The sequence below is a fragment of the Culex quinquefasciatus genome, chromosome 1 (assembly GCF_015732765.1).
Source record: "Culex quinquefasciatus strain JHB chromosome 1, VPISU_Cqui_1.0_pri_paternal, whole genome shotgun sequence".
NCBI classification, from domain to species: Eukaryota; Metazoa; Arthropoda; class Insecta; order Diptera; family Culicidae; genus Culex; species Culex quinquefasciatus.
This window is the reverse complement of record NC_051861.1, coordinates 70,159,841-70,180,573: the sequence shown is the minus strand read 5'-3', so window position 1 is coordinate 70,180,573 and position 20,733 is coordinate 70,159,841. Positions and strand designations below refer to the sequence as shown.

The window sequence follows — 20,733 nt, the reverse complement described above, 5'->3', positions numbered from 1 at the left end:
GAGTTATCTTATGACATTCATAGATGGAATTGTGTACAGAATATATGGCAGTGCTCATGGAGATCATATTAACAAACATCGTTTTTTATAACCATTTTTTCTTCTTTTTTATTGAATGAAAACAAAAAATAATATCAATTTTAAACGTATATATTTTTAAATTATCGTTTTATAACCAAAACTTCATTTCCTTTTTTGCTTTTTTGCTTGCTGCACGGAACTGTCCTCATCGGTGCTATTCTCCGGATCCTTCTTGAGAATGCTGAGGAGGGCCGCCGTCGGAACCAACGGTCGTTAATGTTACCTGAAAATACCCAAATAAAATATTCAACTTCGAATCAAAACCCACGAAACACCCGCCACAGAACTTACCTGAGTCTGTGAGGTCGCGGTAAACAAGAAAATCGATTCGTCCGATCAGAAACTCATAGCGGCGGCAGCAGCTTTGTGAAATTGTTACCTGAACGGATTACGCGGCGATTTGGAGTCACGATGGTTTAAAATTGTCTGCACGATCCGTCCTTTCGCCATCTTGAAATGTCAAAAAATTTCACACTAGCATCTTACGCGAAAACCATTGACAAATTACAGATGAATTCCATATAAGAATTTATTATGAAGTCCATACCCGGTCGGAAAAAAATCTGGTATTGTCCGTTTCTCTCAAAGGTACATGCCGCGCGGCATTTCTGAGTGTGCCGCAGACACTGTTGCCAGCGATTTTCTGCACTTTTGATGCAATAAAAAACATTACCGGCAACAATGACATGCAATTCGAAGAAGAAGATCAACAAAAACAAAACGTACAGTATGGGATTTGACAGCGCGCATTTGCCGAAAGTGCGGCGCGTCGTTTCGAGGCTGGTATGCCGCGTGTCCTTTTCGGGAATACGCGCAATAAATTTGAGTGTCTGGCGCAGGCGGACGTTTGTCGTGCAGTTCAGACACACTTGGCACATTTCTTTTAGCCAGGTTTTGCGTGACGCCCGACGAATCTGGCGAAAATCTGGCGGGATAACTCACAGCTGTCTGGCACAAAAACCAATCGGTTCAATCGGTTGAACCATGCACGACCGGTTTGTTGCATATTCGCCAGAATTCTGGCAACATTCTTGGGCCAGTCGGGGGGGAAATCTGCCAGACGTCTTGCGCAGCTAAGTGCAGCGCCCAAGACAAAACGCCCGCCAGGCGCCCCCCTTTTCCGTCTGGGTAGTCTACCCAGACGGAAAAGGGGAGCGCCTGGCGGGCGTTTTGTCTTGGGCGCTGCACTTAGCTGCGCAAGACGTCTGGCAGATTTTCCCCCCGACTGGCCCAAGAATGTTGCCAGAATTCTGGCGAATATGCAACAAACCGGTCGTGCACGGTTCAACCGATTGAACCGATTGGTTTTTGTGCCAGACAGCTGTGAGTTATCCCGCCAGATTTTCGCCAGATTCGTCGGGCGTCACGCAAAACCTGGCTAACTGTCCGCCTGCGCCAGACACTCAAATTTACCAGATTTTTTTCCGACCGGGTATCATAGTGGACCAAATACATACACTGAAAGAAACCAACATAGCAATCTCAAGTGTTTTTTCACGTGAGAGTCTCCAAAAATCAACACAATAAATTTACGTGCTTCCCGCATAGTCAACAACCATACAGTCACCATTTGTCGAATGATTTTTCCTAAATGATCTTAATAATACACCAAATAGGGTGCAACCGTACATTTTCCATTCCCCAAACAATCCTACAATTTATTAAATAGGTCGTTAGGTAATGTTACAATACATTTTTACAAGGGATTTTTTTGGATCATAGTCATACCCTACCCCAAACTGTTCAATTTTTATTTTATGTGAACCGTACCACAAATTAATAAAATATGATTTTAAATGGTGAACTGCTTTACCGACACTTACCGACACCATTTGAAAAGGGAGGAGCCAAAAAATAAACTTTACAAATGTTCTGGGAACTATGGATTTAACGGGAATGGTAAGTATATGATTATTAATGGTGAGCGTTTTTTTTTGTAATGTCCGGGATTTGTTACCGCTTGATGATGATGTCTCCTGTTGATTCTTCCGTGGTGCTGCCGCCTTATCTAATTGAGCTATCGCAGTTACATTACGTTTGGCGGTTTAAAATGCATTTTATTATGAAATGTGGCCTCAAAATTTATCATAAATATATCGTAACATGTATGGTAGAACCATACAAATAAATTATAGACCAATCACATGGCGAACAGTTATTGTTCTGATAATGGTCAATCAATTGATTAAATTATTTGGACTTATAAAAATTATCACGAAAATAAATTAGCTTTACATACAAACTATATGGCAAACAGGTATATCGTTCCATGAATTGTTGAACAATGGTTTGAATTGCTGGGACTTAGGAAAATTTTCGCTGAATTCAGGTATATCGTTCCATGAATTGTTGAACAATGGTTTGAATTGTTGGGACTTAGGAAAATTTTCGCTGAATTTAGGTATATCGTTCCATGAATTGTTAAAGTATTATTTGAATTATTCAGACTTAGGATTTTTTTTTTGCTGTAGTTCAATTGGCTCAATCATACAATACCTGTTTCAAATAATCCTAAGCGTTTGGCGAACAGTTATATCGTTCCATGAATTGTTGTACAATTGTTTGGATTATTGGGACTTAAGAGTTTTTCGCTGAGCTTCAAGTTGGAAATACTACGTCGGCTATGGTACCCTTATGTTTTAACAATAGCTGTTCCGAAAAATCCTTACCATATGGCGAAAAGTTATATTTCTCCATGCATTGTTGAACAATTGTTTGAATCATCGGGACTTAAGAAAATTTTCGCTAAAATTAATTTTTGCTCAATCATACAAAAACTGTTTGAAATAATACCAAACATATGAGGAATAATTATATCGTACCATTAATTGTTGTGCAATTGTTTCAATTATTAGGACTTAGGAAATTTAGGAAATTTTCCGCTTAGGTTTCTTTGACTAAATCATACCGAGTATCATAACTTTTATCATACCGGCTACAGTACTATTATGTTCTAACAATAGCTGTTTCGAACCATCCTAATCGTATGACGAATAGATACCGTTCATTAAATTGTAGGAAAAAAAATCAACCATTCGAATATGTCAAGATAAGTGTAACAATTCGGGAAATAGTACCATTTTAATTTTGTTATATGGTCGTGACATTATATCAACAATATCACAAATGGTAACCATACCAGAAATAATTTTCTTATGATTTCGACAGTTTCACCTTTGGTATTTGATTATGCGGGTTTTCCTTTGACCCACACATGTTTTTCATGTCAAATGGATGTGAAAATCATTCAAAATCAGCTGATCGCTATCGAAAGATCATTCATTCTTCCTTCGCATGCTATTCATTTCATATTCAAATGAATTTCACTTAGAATTGCCCCATTCGACATTTCCTTCAATTTCGAAGTGAAAAGCACGTTAGATTGAAATGTTTTGGTTTTGGGGTGCCATACGGCCAAAATTCTTCATAAGTAAGATGGCCACTAGGGTGTAATATCAAAATCGATTTTCCAGCACAGCAATTTTTCAGTTCCTTTTGGGGTCCTAAACAACTCCCCAAAGTTTGGGAACGATTGGTTTAGTCCTCACATTGCGCAAAGCGATTCTAATTTCCATATAAATTTGTATGGGAAAACCCATTTTTTTGAGTTTTGATATTTATAAAATCCACGTTTCACGCTGTACTAAAACCGGATTCATATTCGGATGCTCTGGAATGTGCTCTACAACTTTTACGAAAAGAGTATGGTGCTAGCTTGTCCCTGAAAGAAGATACAGCGGCCTCAAAACTCGTCTAAAACGTGATTTTCGAGCAAAAAACACGTTTTAGACGAGTTTTGAACACGCTGTATCTTTTTATAGGAGCAAGTTAGCACCATACTCTCTTCGGGAAAGTTGTAGAGCACATTCCAGAGCATCCGAATATGAATCCGGTTTTAGTGAAACGTTTTTATAAATATCAAAATCCAAAAATTGTTTTTCCCATACAAATTTATATGGAAAATTGAATCGCTTTGCGCAAAGTGAGGACTAAACCAATCGTTCCCAAACTTTGGGGAGTTGTTTAGGACCCCAAAAGGAACTGAAAAATGGTTGTGCTCGCTAAATTTGGACAACTTTATTTTTTTTCCATACAACCATATTACACCCTAATGGCCACAGACGATGTTGGTGCAAAGTTTGCTTTTCGGATTGAAAAGCTCCTTTTTGCTTACTAATTACCGTAGTTTTTTTTTTCTATTTGTGCGCTGATGGTAAGTAAGAACCAAAGAAACCCATCATTGAATGAAATTAATGCGGATTAACTTTATTTTTTCCAGAAAATCGGCCAGAGATCGTCCAAGGAACCTACTCCGATCCGGAGCTGTTATCCCGGACGAAAGATTGCAAGCGGTGTTTGGCAAGATTCGTCATGGACATCAAAGGCGGGCTTCGGATCCGCTAGCTGCCGGATCGAGAAGTGTTTGAGGTTGTCGGTGACGTTACATCGGCCCAGCAGGGCTTTCTTTTTGAGCGCCTGGATGGACACAGCTCAGCACAACGCCGTCGGGACCTGGTCCGAACACTTCCAGGCTGTGTAGCAGAGCAAATTTAATGCCAGTGAAGTGAAATGTATAGTTTAATTTCGTCCGTGGTTTAAAGTTATGTATCCAAGAAGATGTTTGGTTTTGAAAATAAAAAATATATGTTTTTTTCAACACTAAATTTAATGTAAAAAATAAAGAAACCCCCTCTCACCGTTTTAAACACCTGAAAACCATTTGAAAACCGTTTGATTCAGACTATAAAATCATTTAACAATAATGAGAAAAGCATTACAAATTCATAAGCGTTGTCACATTAAGTTAACGTGTTTTGCTTTTAAATTTACCGGGTCGCGCTATGAGAATTTTCGAAGTGATTTGCACATGACATTCACATACCAAGTCGTATGGGGCAGATTCACGTGTGAAACATGTGATATTGCTATGTGCCTTTCTTTCAGTGTAAGTAAAGTTTAGTGATAACCATATGAATTTATAGTGACGTTCATAAGATTGTCTTTGAAAATCGCGAGAGGCTAGTGGATATACTCAAATCAGGCAGTACATAAGATGTAGACTTATGAAAATCTTACATTCTTTTTCCTGTGTTGATCACGCTCAACGCGAGCTTGTTGCTAAGCGGTCCATTTCCAAATTTAAAACCTGTAGATGGTGTCCTTCACTTTTGGGGCAATGACTGTCAATGATGGTTCTGAATTCAGGGTCCAGAAATAGTAAATTAAAACAAAAAATCAAGCAAAACATTGTAAAACGGCCATTGTCATTTTTCATAACATTAGGAAAAACAAGAATGAAATTTGCAATTATTTTTTCAATTCCTATTTCAAACCAATTAAGCAAACTGCGAAAATGATTTACACAACATGTGTAAAAATGGTATAGTCGCCGAAACTGTTTGCCAATGGAATTGGAGGATTGACCTCATATTCAGAATCAGAATCAGACCTCAGAAGAGGATGTTTTCTTTTTCTGTTTCCGTTAGCCGATTTAACGTTCAAACGCTTCACCAAAGTAACGACCAAATCTTCAGAATGTTTGCGTTTACCATTTTGTTTTGACGCATTTTGCAAGCAAAGTTCTCTTAAAAAGATGACTTCGTTTGTAAAATACAACAAAATTTCAGGTGAGGTTAGTCTTGAAAAGACTGTTTAGAATTTTGGAAAATAACTCAGGTAGTCTTTAAAAAGACTGTGAATTTTGTTTGAAATAACTCTGAGCCTAGGTAGTAAAAAATACCGCAGCTCTAGTGTCCGTTCACCTCAAAGGTTCGCAAGACACTCTTCAGAATTGGGTCCTGAAGCTTAGATTGATGATATAATTGTTTACATCGATAAAGCTTATTTTTCTGAGTACAAAGACCACAATGAGTTTAAAATGGATTTTTAAATCAATTTTGAAAAACTAACCCCGCGGGCCTTCTTGACAGAAAAGTTCCTACACTGAGAGAAAAGCTTATATTAATATCATAAGTTAAGTCTTATGAACGAGGTCCCAGCTGTGTCCATTGAGGCCCTCACGAAATTCATAATTCAGCTTATGAAAGCTTATGCATGGTGTCGATTTCTGGAAAAGTCAGGGAAAACCTGGAATTGTCAGGGAATTTTATTTGACCTGGAAAAGTCAGGGAAAGTCAGGGAACTTTAAGCTGGGTCAGGGAATTTCGATGATCTTAAAAATATTACTACAAAATTTCATTTCTTTTTGAAAATTTGCCCTTGATGTTGTATTTGAATGTCTTCCAGGCTAAACTTTGCAACATTGAAAAGATTTATTTTTTTATATTAATCAATCCGGAAGCAACGCAGAACTCCATATAATAATGCTTAAGAAAAGAGTTACGATGAAAAGCGCGTAGCTTGTTTGCAATATGTTTAGGTTTAAAAATCAAATAATTTGGATTTGATTTGGATTTCCGTTTAACTGAAAATTACAAATTACCAACAAATTACTAGCGCACACAGGGTGGGACAATATGAGGCAGTTGCCCCACCATCCTCAGAGATTTGTTCTAAAATTGGTTGTTTGCTAGCATATAGGGACCATAGAGAAAATCATACATTTTGTCAGAAAAATTGAATGATTTAAAAAATGAAAATTTAAAAAATTCGAACATTTGAAAATTTAAAAAAAAACTAAAATTTTAAAGCATAAAGATTCTAATTTTTTTTAAATTTTAAAATTCTGATATTTTGTAATTGTTGATTTCTCATTTTTTTTAATTCTTATTCTAAAATTTTAAAAAAATGTAAGGTTAGAAAATTTCCAGAAATTTTACTGTATTCATTATCTAAATTTTTATTTTTCTCAAAATTAAACTGAACTTTGATTTAAAAATGATCCAAAGTAGTCTAATTTTGTGTAATCTTAAATGTAAGCAAAATAGTGATGGTGAAATGGAATTAAAAGTTAAAGATCACTGCTGGATACATTCAATCTTGTGAATCTTAATCATATTTCAAACTTTTCCTGAAGATACAGACATTTGGATGTAACAAAAATTATTATTGGGCATGTTCCAGTGGGTGTACTGTGCTTCTATCCCAAATATGAGCTTGATTGGACGTAACAGAAGCTTCTCCGCCTTTAAATTTTAGATGGGATTCAATTAGTAGATTTTTTTTTAATTCAAAATTGGATTATTCAGAAATTAGGAAATAAAATTAGAAAAAATAATATTAAAAATCCCAAAAAATAAATAAATTTAATTTAAAAAGAAATTAAAAGATCCGAAATTTTTAAATCAAAAATTAATAAATATGAAAACAAAAACCAAAGATATCAATATTCAAAAATAAAAAATAAAATTAATACAATCAAGAGAACAAAAAAAAATATTTTTAAATTCTTAAATTTAAATTCTTAAATTTTTAAATTCTTAAATTCTTAAATTCTTAAATTCTTAAATTCTTAAATTCTTAAATTCTTAAATTCTTAAATTCTTAAATTCTTAAATTCTTAAATTCTTAAATTCTTAAATTCTTAAATTCTTAAATTCTTAAATTCTTAAATTCTTAAATTCTTAAATTCTTAAATTCTTAAATTCTTAAATTCTTAAATTCTTAAATTCTTAAATTCTTAAATTCTTAAATTCTTAAATTCTTAAATTCTTAAATTCTTAAATTCTTAAATTCTTAAATTCTTAAATTCTTAAATTCTTAAATTCTTAAATTCTTAAATTCTTAAATTCTTAAATTCTTAGGTTCTTGAATGCTGCCATTTTTGTTACCATCTTAGATTGCAGAAAACCTGATAAAATTTGAAGTGTTTTTGGAGTTTTTTTTTCGGTTAGAGACATTTTGGGAAGAAGATGTAGATGTATTCAAGGGGTTACAAGGAGGATTTCCCGTGGTCAGATCGAGCTTAAATTTGGAATCTATTCCAAAACACTGAAATAGTTTGAATAGTTTGATAAATAATGACTTTTTGAAAAGCTCGAGCAGGTTGTATTTTGTTTTTATTTTTATAAAATGTATTGATCGTGTGAATGATCGTCTGTAGGCTCTGGTCATGGTAGAGATCATTTTTTTTAAATTTTACAGCAATTTTTTTTGTATAATTATTTAAGAAGATGTTTTTTCAAATATCCAGAAAATCTTTTACTTTAAATACAATCATTGTTGAAAAGGACCTAGATCTTTTTTAAATCCGTAAACATGTACTTGAATTTTTTTATATAATTGTATATTTTTCTTAGTTTTCAGTTTTGTTTTAATCTTTCTTAAGGTTCTACAAAATTACATATTTTTTCAAGTTTTTGTCTCCAAAACCTTTGGTTTTTTTTATAAAAACACAATCAAAACTGGCATCGGCCTAATTCGTTTGAAAATTCCGCAAAAGGCAACAATTTTAAAATTAAACAAATTTTCAATTGTTTTTTTGAAAACATTTAACTTTAAATTTTCCTGTAAACTATTGTGTTTCATATGTTTATAGGACCCATTTAAAAAAAACTGTTTTTTTGGTAAAGGGCAACATTTAAAATGGCATCACCTGATAAAAAAAAAACATAGGATAATTTTATGGTTGCTCATTTTGGATGTTCGATTAGAAAAAAATGATTAACAAATTTAAAAAAAGTTTCTAAGTTTTTGCAGAATCCATCGTTAAAAAATAAAATAAAAAAATCATTGATTTTTTTCAATATCTTAAATTTGCAATATTCAATGCATGAAACCATAAAAAAACGCTCCAAAGAATATGTTAGTAAAAAAATAAAAAAATGGTGGTCTGGAGAGGTCAGGGAAAAGTCAGGGAATTTTATTTTGGAATTTGGATCGACACCATGTTATGAGATCAGATCGAATCAGCGCATGCTTTACATAAGATTTTCCAATGCTGTTCGACCAATGCCATGTTGTTGTTTTTTTATAAGAACTGGCAACAAAGTTCATAAGATTTTCCTATGGATTTTATAGCTTGGACATTCGCTATTTACAAATGTCAGCAGTGTGAAAATAGCTTAAGATAATTTTATTTCACCCAAACTTTAAAATGGCGTCGGAAGAGCAAACTTGTGGCAAGTTGTTTCCAAGTAGAGGACCCGTAACGTAAGTTATTGATTTTTAATTCTTTATGGCATATAACTATTACTTTATTACATTCACAGGACCTTGACTTCAATTTCACAATCGAAGCCGATTCCGTAGGCTCGGTCCAGATCAATAGTGAAAACGAAGCGACGAGCCCATCCCAGAGCGCCATTTCACCGATCGAGACGCCAGTTGGAGGCTCCGGCAAGGACGGCATCTTGTGCCCCGGCCAAAACGGACTCGCAAAATCTAACGTAAGTACACATGTTTGAAATTGAACCAGAATTTAACCTAAATTTCACTCCACAGACCGATCCGGTGGAATAAATCCCGAGCTTCAGCGAGAGTGACGCGACGAGCTCTTCCCGGAAAACAATTCTGCCGATCGAGACGCGAGGCTCTTGCACGTCCCGAATCGCCGTTCTTTGACCGCCAAGGGCACAGATCTCGTGGCCGCCGGCTAGATCTGGTTCGGAATCGGAGAAATCCGGGAAAGTAAATAACCCAAGTGAACCTGCCTTGGCGCGACTTTTCGGGGACCGGTGATGAAAACGGATCAGAGAGCATCGTTCTGGAGAACTTTTGCCTTCACAGTTTTCCAATCAAATCTAGATCTCAATTTAATATGTATGCCAGTATAAAACAATAATAATAAACAATGATATCCATAATAACATAATGATTAAAGTCACAAAAAACTTCTTACAAATATCATAAGATTGCTCTATGAAGAACACTGATATCCATAATAAAATAATTGTTGAAGTCATAAAAATCTTCGTACCAATATCATAAGATAGCTCGATGGAAATCTTAAGTAACGGCTTTGTCAAATTTCCCCTCCCAGACATAAGAAAATCTTATGACATTCGAATAAAATCCTGATGTCGAATGGTCATAAGACGTTCTTATGGATTTCGCCAGTACTTTTTTCTGAGTGTACTTGACAGCTCGTTCCAAGGGGACCATAGTTGATCAAACAATAACATCGAAAAAAATTGTCTTTTCATTTTTTTTTGACATAGGACTATGTCTCTACCGTCTCTACTTACTATATTGGGGGGCCAGTTCAGAAATTCGATCCAAAGCGTCACTTTTAAGCGTTAAAAAAAGGGGATATTTTGAACGCTTATATCTTTTTTCCCTGTGAATCAATCCAGACGGTTGGACCACCAATCGAAAGAGGAAGACTTCAGCTTTCGTATAACTACATAGATAGTTTGACTAAACATAGTTAAAGCACTTAAAACATGCAATCAAAATGAGTAATTTTTCAGTACAAATCGGACAGATGACCAATCAGAGCGAGCGTATGCATTCGAGACCGCGCCCCTTTTGTGCCGTTCTCCGGCTCTGCCGCTATTTAAGCAGAAAATTTCGCAAAAGCAAGTCACTTTGAAACGAGCACTCGAACTGTGCACGTCGGGCCGGCGCGGAGCAGCAGCAGCAGCAGCGGCCAATAGAAGAAGAGGACCAGCAACCAGAAGGAAGAACCACCAGCAGCAGAAGGAGTGAAGCGGACCGCGTTGAAGCCTCTTTGATGCGGCGGTTCTCATGAAAAATGTCGAATTGGTCACGCAGAAAAATGTTTTGTAGAATCAGCCTGTACGAGGTTTGAATCAACAAAATTTTTGTTGAATATAATCAACGCCGATTTTGCGTTGAAACAAACCTTGATTTTCTCAATTCAACAAAATTCTTTTGTTGTTTTGAAAAAGCTGCTTTGACGTTTAGCGTTGAGTCAACAAAAATCATGATTTTTAAATCAACAAAACGTTTTGTTGATTCAAATATGCCTTATTTTTCTGCGTGGTGGTGGAAAAAACTTGGAGTGGCCGGTGCCCTCGAAGTAGGTTCCCCCGGGGCCTGGGGGAACATATATAGAACCATACGAGTTGTGGCAATATGGGTATCAAAATTCATGGTTTTTTATACTGAACATAATAATGGCCATTTCGACAGTATTGGCCACAACCTGGAGTGGCCGGTACCCTCAAAGAAGGTTCCCCCGGGGCCCGGGGGAACTTTTACAGAACCATACGTGTTGCTACCGCTGGGATGGGCACACTGGCCGACGGTGCAACGCCGGCGGTGTAATCAGCCGATACCGTCACAGCTGTCAACGCGCGCAAAGAGGACGGAAAAAGTGTGTGTGTGGCCACCAGCGTAAACACGCGCGCGGTTCGTTCACCATTTTCACCAAGCATAGTACGGACGTGGAACGAGTTTTCGGAGGAGATTTTGCGGATTTGTTGAGGAAAAAGTAGTGCGATAGTTGATTATTAAATTTATTGAAACTGTGCTACGTAGGAAACCTGTAAGTAAAAAGAAAAGAAAATTAGTGCAGTTAAAGATGAATTAAACACCAGCTACTTACCCAACAGCGAAGAAGTCCAGCGAGCTGCTCTGCCGTTGTACCGTCAGTTGGGGCGAAACTGTACTTTGGTGATCCGTGAGTAAACCTGAAAATAAAGAAGAAAAATAGTTAATTAATAAATTACACCTTCTAAAAACAGGAAGAGTGCAAGAAGGAGGGAAAGGAAGAGGAAGTGGAGGAGTTGTGAAGGAAAGAGGAAAAGTTAACGTAGGAAAGGAGACCAATTAAGTAAGTTAAAGGAACAAAAAATGTAAACTTAAAAACTAAAATAAATACTTACTTGCAGTTTTGTAGCTGCTCGAAGAGCTGCTGAACAAAAAGTTGGGGTTTTATTTACCGACCACCCGAACAAACTACAAAATTAATTGCGGGTTCGGTATTCCTCTCCCACGATGGCTGACGAAAATCCGGAATTCACAAAGACTCCCTGCTCAACCTGCAAAGAGGTGTCGACCGAGGATGAGGTGATGGTGGGCTGCGATTGCTGCAAGCTGTGGTTCCATGCTCGGTGCGTCAACTTCAATCCGGCTGATAAGAAGTCGGGGAAGAAATGGTACTGTCCGGACAAGGACTGCCAGAAGAAGAAAAAGACTAAGAAGTCTGTTGAGGTACCGCTCCCAGTGCCCCCCGAGTTGCAAGAGAAGCTGGATGCTTTGGAAGAAACTCGGAAGCGTGCGGAAGCGGAACAGGAGATGACGCGAGTCCTGAAGGAGAAGGAGTTTGAACTGGCTGCTTATCTTCAGGAGCGTCAGATGAAGATCGACGAAGAGCTCCGCGAGAAGGAAGCCAAAAGGGCTGAGGAACTTCGCGAGAGGGACTTCAAGCGGCGCGAGGCCGATCTAGCGGCGGAGATGGTGAAGAAGGAGGAGCACCTGAAGCGGATCCAACAGCTGGAAACAACGTTCCGGGACAAAAGCGCCTCCATCGACAAGCTGCTGAAAAACAGTAGTACTCCGCTAAGAAACCCCGAAGTCAAACCGCTGACTGAAGGAAACGTCGCTAAACACGACGGCCGCGAAGATCCTGAGGTCGATCCGGCGAAACCTGGAGACATTCCGGATAATCCTGGGACCAATCCGGGAACTCCTGGAAGCAATCCGGGTTCGACAAAGTCGTCTAAGAAACCGGAGTCCTCGTCGGATAGTTCGTCGGCGTCCAGCGTCTCGACCGACGCCAACGGTGACGGAAAGAGCGGAAAAACGGCAAAGTCGACCAAAGTTGATGTGTCCAAGCCAGACGGGCTGGGGCTGCACGGATCGGGTCCAACGAAGGCCCAGCGAGCTGCACGACAAGGGCTGACAAGGAAGCTGCCAGACTTCCACGGCAAGCCAGAAGAGTGGCCATTGTTCTTCGCGGCCTACCAAGCGTCAAACGAAGCCTGCGGGTACACGGACGTGGAAAATCTCGTGCGACTACAGGACTGCCTGAAAGGCAGAGCGCTCGAGGAGGTGCGTGGCCAGCTCATTCTGCCCAAGTCGGTTCCGCGTGTGATCGCCAAGCTTCGCCAGATCTACGGCCGCCCAGAAGTGCTGCTGCAAAGCCACCTGCAACGAGTGCGCAAGCTGGAGCCGCCGAGAGCGGACAAGTTGGGATCGTTCATCCCGTTCGGCAATGCAGTGGAACAATTGTGCGAACACATCGAAGCCGCAGAACTAACGGCGCATCTGGTCAATCCGATCTTGATCCAGGAACTCGTCGACAAGCTCCCGGACGGGGAGAAGAGGAGTTGGGTGCACTACAAGCGCAAGAAGCGCGAGGTGAATCTGCGTACGCTCACCAACTTTCTCTCGAAGATCGTCGAGGACGCGTGCGAGGCGACGGTCAACCTAGACTACAAACCGGACGTCAGAGCAGCGTCGGGATCGAGCGGCCGAAGCCGAAACAAAGAAAGCCGCACTGTTCAACCATAGCGTTGCAGAGGAATCTACAGAGCGGCGAGAGCAGAAACAGCAAAGGCCGTGCAAGGCGTGCCAGTGCACGGACCATCGGCTGTGGAACTGCGAGGACTTCAAGAAGCTGCCCTACGAAGATCGAGCGAAGATGGCGACGAAGTGGAAGCTTTGCCAACGCTGCCTGAATGACCACGGCGGCCAATGCAAGCTCAAACTTCGCTGCAACGTCGGAGAGTGTCGCGAGCCGCACAATGCTTTGCTTCATCCGGAGACCAGGGCAGTCGGCATGAACGCACACATTACGTCCACGAGTCCCGTGCTGTTCCGGATGCTCCCGGTAAAAGTCTACTGCGGTGAGAGATCAATGATCGTGCTCGCTTTCCTCGACGAGGGTTCGTCCCTCACCCTGATCGAAAGTGGTCTAGCCGACCGTTTGGGGCTGTTGGGGACGAAGGAGAAGCTCACCATCAAGTGGACGGCCAACGTCACACGAGTGGAACAACATTCGAGGCGGACAAATATTTGGGCGTCGGCGATCAACGGGACGAATGGCGAGAAGCTGCTGCTGCAATCTGTGCGTACGGTGGACAAGCTGATGTTGCCACGCCAAACACTAAATGCTGCTGAAGTTTCGTCACACTACGATCACTTGCGCGGGATTCCGATGGATTCGTACGACGGTCGGCCAGGAATGCTGATCGGGTTGAATAACATTCATTCGTTCGCACCGCTGGAAACGAAGGTCGGCACGATTGTCGATCCGGTGGCAGTCCGGTGCAAGCTCGGCTGGACGGTCTACGGACCGCGGGATGCAGAGTCGGCGGGCGCGAGCTGTTTCCTCGGATGCCACCAAGAAGTGACGAACGAGGAGCTGCACGATCTTCTCAAAAGCCACTATTCGCTGGAAGAAGCGGTGGTGACTGTGCAGCGGGAGTCGGTCGAGGATCAGCGGGCGAGGAAGATCATGGAGGAAACTACGCGTCGCGTGGGTGACCGCTTCGAGACCGGACTGCTGTGGAAGACCGACGACGTCAAGTTCCCGAACAGCTACCCGATGGCTGTGAAGCGGATGAAGCAGCTGGAGAAGAAACTTGAGCGTTCGCCGGAATTGTACAACAACGTCAAGAAGCAGATTCTGGACTACCAGGCCAAGGGATACGCGCACGAAGCCACCGCGGAGGAACTGAACGAAACCGATAACAACAAAGCGTTCTACTTGCCGCTCAACGTGGTGGTGAACCCGAAGAAGCCGGGGAAAGTTCGGCTGGTTTGGGATGCGGCGGCGACGATTGGTGGAGTCTCTCTCAACTCGATGCTGGTGAAGGGACCAGATCTGCTCGTGCCACTGGTGTCAGTGATCTGTGGGTTCCGCGAACGACGAGTTGCCTTCGGCGGGGACATCCGCGAGATGTACCACCAGCTGAAGATTATCTCCGGGGACAAGCAAGCTCAACGCTTCCTCTTCCGGGACAATATCAACGAAGAGCCGAAAGTGTACGTGATGGACGTCGCTACATTCGGGTCGAAGAGTTCGCCGGCGTCGGCGCAGTACGTCAAGAACCGCAATGCGGAAGAGCATGCCGGTCAGTATCCGGACGCCGTGGCTGCGATCATCAATCGACACTACGTCGATGACTATTTTGACAGCGTCGACACCGTCGAGGAAGCTGTCAAGCGAGCGAAGCAGGTGAGCCACGTCCACAAACAAGGTGGTTTCGAGATCCGCAACTGGGTGTCCAACTCGCCGGAAGTGCTGACTGCTCTGGGCGAAGAGAAGCCGATGAGTCCTGTGCTGCTGAATCAGGACAAGCAAACACCCAGCGAACGCGTACTCGGCGTGCGGTGGGACCCGGAGCTGGACGAATTCGCCTTCGCCGTGATGCACCGCGAAGAACTGATGAAGTACCTGAAAGAGGGGAAAAGGCCAACCAAACGGATCGTACTGAGCTGCGTAATGGGATTTTTCGATCCGCTCGGCCTGCTGTCGCCGTTCACAATCCACGGGAAGATCATCATCCAACATTTGTGGCGAACCGGCTGCAGATGGGACCAAGACATTGACGACGAAGCCTGGATTCTGTGGAAGCGGTGGACGGCACTGCTGCCGGAAGTCGAAGCGCTGCGGTTTCCCCGGAGCTACTTCGGCGATGCGATGTCCTCGTCGATCGAGAGTCTCGAGCTGCACATCTTCAGCGACGCGAGCGAGCTGGCCTACGGTTGTGCGGCGTACCTACGCGCGGTCATTGACGGCCAAGTTCACTGCAGTCTCGTCATGGCGCGATCGAAGGTGGCACCGCTGAAACGACAATCAATTCCACGACTGGAGTTGATGGCGGCGTGCATGGGAGCGCGCATGAGCCAGCAGATCCTCGGAACTCACACGCTGCAGATCGACCATACCGTTTTCTGGACCGACTCGAGGACCGTCCTTGCGTGGCTGCGCGCAGATCCCTACAAGTACAAGCAGTTCGTCGCCTTTCGGGTCGGGGAGATTCTGGAGCTGACGAGACTGGACGATTGGAGATGGGTGCCTTCCAAGAAGAACATCGCGGACGTTCTCACGAAGTGGGGACCTGGACCGCCACTGCAGAACGACTCGGAATGGCGGAACGGTCCGGCGATACTGTTCGAGCAGGATAACCTCGTCTCACCGCCTGAGCAGATCGAGGAGACGAACGAAGACGCACGAGGCGTGGTACTGTTCCACAGGACATTCAACGTAGAAGCGGTCTCGACGTGGGCAAAGCTGGTGAGGGTGACTGCAACGGCGGTACGCTTCATCGAAAATTGTCGTCGCAAAAAGGACGGCCGTCCAGTACTGACTGCAAAGGCCACGAGTCGCCTAGCCAAGCTGGTCAAAGCGCAGCACGAGACGGATGTTCAACCGCTGCAACAAGACGAGCTGCAGAAGGCCGAGAGGATTCTGTGGAAGCAAGCGCAGTTCGAGAGCTTCCCTGATGAGATGAGCGTGCTGACAAAGAACCTACAGCTGAAACAGGGTGAGTTGCCGGAGAAGATCGAGCGGTCGAGTCCGCTCTACAAGCTGCTGCCGGTGCTCGACGAGGATGGTGTTCTGCGCGTTCGTGGAAGGCTGGAGAAGAACGAATCGATCCCGTTCGACAAGCGATTCCCGATCATCCTGGGTCGAAAACACGCCGTCACCAAGAAGATCATCCAGCACTACCACGAGAAGTACGGTCACGCGAATCGGGAGACCGTGTTCAACGAGCTGCGTCAGAAGTTCTGGATTCCGAACGCACGGGCCGCGATCCTGGAGGTGGTCAAGGAGTGTGTGTGGTGCAAGGTGAACCGTTGCGTGCCGTTCGTCCCAACAATGGCGCCGCTTCCGGTCGAACGCACTGCAGCAACCATGCGACCGTTCAGCGCGGTGGGCGTCGATTACCTGGGACCGGTCGAAGTCACGGTGGGTCGCCGCAGAGAGAAGCGCTGGATCGCCGTCTTCACGTGTCTAGCGGTCAGGGCGGTGCATCTCGAAGTGGTCCATAGCCTCACCACGCAATCGTGCCTGATGGCCCTCCGGAGGTTCGCGTGCAAGCGAGGCGTTCCCGAGAAAGTGTTCTCCGACAATGCTACGTGCTTTCGGGGAGCGGACGCGGCGATGACGAAGGCGATCAACAAGGAGTGCGCGGAGCAGATGACGTCGGCGACCACTGCATGGTCCTTTATCCCACCTGGGACGCCCCACATGGGCGGGGCCTGGGAACGGATGGTGCGATCGGTGAAGGAGGCGTTGTGCGCACTCGACGACGGACGAAAGCTGACCGACGAAATTCTCTCCACATCTTTGGCGGAGGCCGAAGACATGATCAACACTCGGCCTTTGACGTACGTCCCTCAAGAGTCCGCTGAAGAAGAAGCCATCACGCCAAACCATTTCCTGCGCGGGACGGTAACGAGCGCGGACCTCAAGCTGGACGAGACGGTGGACACCGCTGCAGCACTACGAGACGTGTACAAGCGAAGCCAGCAGCTGGCGGGCAAGATGTGGGAGCGGTGGTCGAAGGAGTACCTGCCCTCGCTGAACCGGCGTCCAAAGTGGTTCGAGGATCGCAAGCCCCTCGAAGCGGGTGACCTGGTGTTTGTGGTCGACGGCAAGAACCGGAAGAGCTGGGTACGAGGTCGAGTGGTCGAGGTGTTCAGCGGGTCGGACGGACGCGTTCGGCAAGCGGACGTGAGGACAGCAGACGGGAAGGTCAACAGGAGAGCAGTGATTAATTTAGCGGTGTTGGAGATCAGAGACGGTAAGTCCGACGTGCCGGAAGGCCCGACGGATCTTACGGGCTGGGGTGTTGCTACCGCTGGGATGGGCACACTGGCCGACGGTGCAACGCCGGCGGTGTAATCAGCCGATACCGTCACAGCTGTCAACGCGCGCAAAGAGGACGGAAAAAGTGTGTGTGTGGCCACCAGCGTAAACACGCGCGCGGTTCGTTCACCATTTTCACCAAGCATAGTACGGACGTGGAACGAGTTTTCGGAGGAGATTTTTGCGGATTTGTTGAGGAAAAAAAGTAGTGCGATAGTTGATTATTAAATTTATTGAAACTGTGCTACGTAGGAAACCTGTAAGTAAAAAGAAAAGAAAATTAGTGCAGTTAAAGATGAATTAAACACCAGCTACTTACCCAACAGCGAAGAAGTCCAGCGAGCTGCTCTGCCGTTGTACCGTCAGTTGGGGCGAAACTGTACTTTGGTGATCCGTGAGTAAACCTGAAAATAAAGAAGAAAATAGTTAATTAATAAATTACACCTTCTAAAAACAGGAAGAGTGCAAGAAGGAGGGAAAGGAAGAGGAAGTGGAGGAGTTGTGAAGGAAAGAGGAAAAGTTAACGTAGGAAAGGAGACCAATTAAGTAAGTTAAAGGAACAAAAAATGTAAACTTAAAAACTAAAATAAATACTTACTTGCAGTTTTGTAGCTGCTCGAAGAGCTGCTGAACAAAAAGTTGGGGTTTTATTTACCGACCACCCGAACAATACGAGTTGTGGCAATATGGGTATCAAAATTCATGGTTTTTTATACTGAACATAACAACGGCCATTTCGACAGTATTGACCACAACCTGGAGTTGCCGGTACCCTCAAAGAAGGTTCCCCCGGGGCTTGGGGGGACATTTACAGAACCATACGAGTTGTGGTAATATGGGTATCAAAATTCATGCTTTTTGATACTGAACATAATAATGGCCATTTCGACAGTAGTGGCCACAACCTGGAGTGGCCGGTGCCCTCAAAGAAGGTTCCCCCGGGGCCCGGGGGAACTTTTACATAACCATACTAATTGTGGCAATATGGGTATCAAAATTCATGGTTTTTGATACTGAACATAATAATGGCCATTTCGACAGTAGTGGCCACAACCTGGAGTTGCCGGTGCCCTCATGGAAGGTTCACCTTGGGAGAACATTTATGACAATTTTGCCGACAAATCTATGAAACAAAATAAAATAATCTTATTCCAGATTTCACTAACAATCCAACAACACATTCAAATTGTTTGGTCCTATGTCTTTCGGTTATGTCTCTGACATACCATCTTGAACTTTTTTTTGTATTTAACGCTTCTCCACTAGCATCTGCTTCATACGGTACGCCACCGGTCACTTCCGAATACCCCAGGCTGGACGGTTCCGGATGGAGGCTTCGACGCGCGACAGCAGTGTAACACGATGGTCACGTTTCCAGCCTCAATCAGGACAGTCTTGGAGGAGTTGGCCATTGATTCGGGGAGTTCCCGATCCTGGAAGCGCATCCGGAACATGGAGTTGATGAGGCCCTCGGAACGGAGTTCGATTTTGAGCACGTAATCCTACTTCGAGAATGACACAGATTTTTTTTGGCTCACTGTCCAGATCGCGACGTGAGTGTTTGTGGGCGGGATATTGCTAAAAGAGATGGAAAGTAAGTGAAGTTGGCTAGCCACTGCACACATTCTCAATACTCACCGGTGCTGTAAAACGCCGGCACCGAGTGCAACATCTGCGCTGACCACCTCCGATTATGTAACTTTTCGTCGGAGGCCCATCGTGAAAATAAACTTTCGCGTACTTGTCCAAAAACCGGAAGTTAATCTTCTTCAGCGCAATCTCCTTGTTCACGCAACGCTTCGGCAGCACCATCTCCTCGATGATCTCGCCTCAGTCCTCACGCGAATTGAACTTCAACCACCAATCCCTGGCCACCACCACCCAATACAACCGGTGCGAATCCACATTCCTACCTCTCATCCTACAAAAACAAACAAAATCAATCACAAACCCCACAAAACACCCAACCTTCCTTCTTACGCATTCCGGCCGTGGAACAGCTGCAGTTCCTGCAGCCCCTGTCCTTTTCGAGCACTCGACCTCGTCCCGTACCCGCACCACCCTCCTTCGAAGGCGTTCCGCTGCTGCTGTTTGACTCACGAAGGTTTCCGCGTCCGATTCCTAGCTGCTGACGCGATCGGCTTTGCTTTGCGTCCTAGACTCACCTGCACCAACGGACCCACCAAAGTGTTTGTTTACATTTGCGACTTAGGCGTACACGGTTACACGAGAACGTCAAAATGAAAGAAATTTTACAGTCGAATTAAAAGTAAAAACTTTTAAATCAGTGAGCAATGAGATTTTCAAAAACTGTAGCAGTAAAAGTTTTCATTTTCAAAACAAGAAAAAAAACTTTCAATGTAGCAAATTTTAACAACTTTTTAATTCAAAAGTAAGTTACTTTTGTCATTACCGTAATATTTTTTTGTGTGCACACTTGCACACCATTTGTTTTGCTGGCGGGTACAAAATTTAACCTCAATCTTTTTCGTGTACGTATACGCAATACATGCGCACGTAGATAACTCTATAGAGGTTCCTACGTGCGCATGTATTGCGTGTACGTACACAAAAAAGATTGAGGTTAAATTTTGTCCGGCCAGCAAAATCAGATGGTGCGCTAGTGTGCGTACGCGAAACGTCATAAAGCTCTATAGAACCTTTTTAAAGGCTAGTATGCAGATCGGAAGGAAAGGGGTCAAGAAACAGCTTTACGAACAGCAGAACAAGGGAGAGGGAGCGTTTTCTTGGGGCTTTTCTTCACCCTCTCTGACTTGCTTGCGCTGCCGCTGCTGTCCATTTAATTTTTTTCTTGACCGATTCCTTCCGAAGTGCGTATACCGCTTAACGGGGTATAGAGCTTTATGACGTTTCGCGTACACACACTAGCGCACCATTTGATTTTGCTGGCCGGACAAAATTTAACCTCACTTTTTTTCGTGTACGTACGTACACGTACATGCGCACGTAAATAACTCTATACACTCAAAGCCAGAAGTATCCCTCAAAAGGGTACTTTCAAT

General features: G+C 43.5%; 2 protein-coding genes and 5 long non-coding RNA genes across 8 annotated transcripts; 4 read left to right on the top strand and 3 right to left on the bottom strand.

Moving 5' to 3' along the window:
• Positions 1-185: 185 nt before the first annotated feature.
• LOC119765680 lies at positions 186-5,293 on the bottom strand. 2 transcript variants are annotated; one of them, XR_005276896.1, is made up of 3 exons: positions 5,158-5,293; positions 373-531; positions 186-304 (listed from the first exon to the last, which is right to left on the bottom strand). It is a non-coding gene; the product is annotated as an uncharacterized LOC119765680 (long non-coding RNA). The 2 variants fall into 2 exon arrangements; XR_005276897.1 differs by lacking the exon at positions 5,158-5,293 and adding an exon at positions 629-768.
• A 3,520-nt stretch (positions 5,294-8,813) lies between these two features.
• LOC119765678 lies at positions 8,814-9,793 on the top strand. The gene is made up of 3 exons (XR_005276895.1): positions 8,814-9,132; positions 9,192-9,368; positions 9,424-9,793. It is a non-coding gene; the product is annotated as an uncharacterized LOC119765678 (long non-coding RNA).
• Positions 9,794-11,376: 1,583 nt separating this feature from the next.
• LOC119765682 lies at positions 11,377-11,710 on the top strand. Its single transcript, XR_005276899.1, has 3 exons — positions 11,377-11,431; positions 11,499-11,566; positions 11,631-11,710. It is a non-coding gene; the product is annotated as an uncharacterized LOC119765682 (long non-coding RNA).
• Positions 11,385-11,634, bottom strand: LOC119765683. The gene is made up of 2 exons (XR_005276900.1): positions 11,492-11,634; positions 11,385-11,429 (listed from the first exon to the last, which is right to left on the bottom strand). It is a non-coding gene; the product is annotated as an uncharacterized LOC119765683 (long non-coding RNA).
• Positions 11,711-11,883: 173 nt separating the features above from the next.
• LOC119770313 lies at positions 11,884-17,746 on the top strand. The gene is made up of 2 exons (XM_038264966.1): positions 11,884-13,366; positions 13,410-17,746. The coding sequence occupies exons 1-2, from the start codon at positions 11,884-11,886 to the stop codon at positions 17,744-17,746; spliced, it is 5,820 nt and encodes a 1,939-aa protein (XP_038120894.1).
• Positions 17,747-17,752: 6 nt separating this feature from the next.
• On the top strand, positions 17,753-18,379 carry LOC119765681. The gene is made up of 5 exons (XR_005276898.1): positions 17,753-17,915; positions 17,963-17,969; positions 18,037-18,104; positions 18,168-18,256; positions 18,315-18,379. It is a non-coding gene; the product is annotated as an uncharacterized LOC119765681 (long non-coding RNA).
• Positions 18,380-18,850: 471 nt separating this feature from the next.
• On the bottom strand, positions 18,851-19,923 carry LOC119765677. Its single transcript, XM_038250066.1, has 3 exons — positions 19,691-19,923; positions 19,349-19,631; positions 18,851-19,288 (listed from the first exon to the last, which is right to left on the bottom strand). The coding sequence occupies exons 2-3, from the start codon at positions 19,520-19,522 to the stop codon at positions 19,091-19,093; spliced, it is 372 nt and encodes a 123-aa protein (XP_038105994.1). The 5' UTR covers positions 19,523-19,631; positions 19,691-19,923; the 3' UTR covers positions 18,851-19,090.
• Between the last annotated feature and the right edge of the window lie 810 nt (positions 19,924-20,733).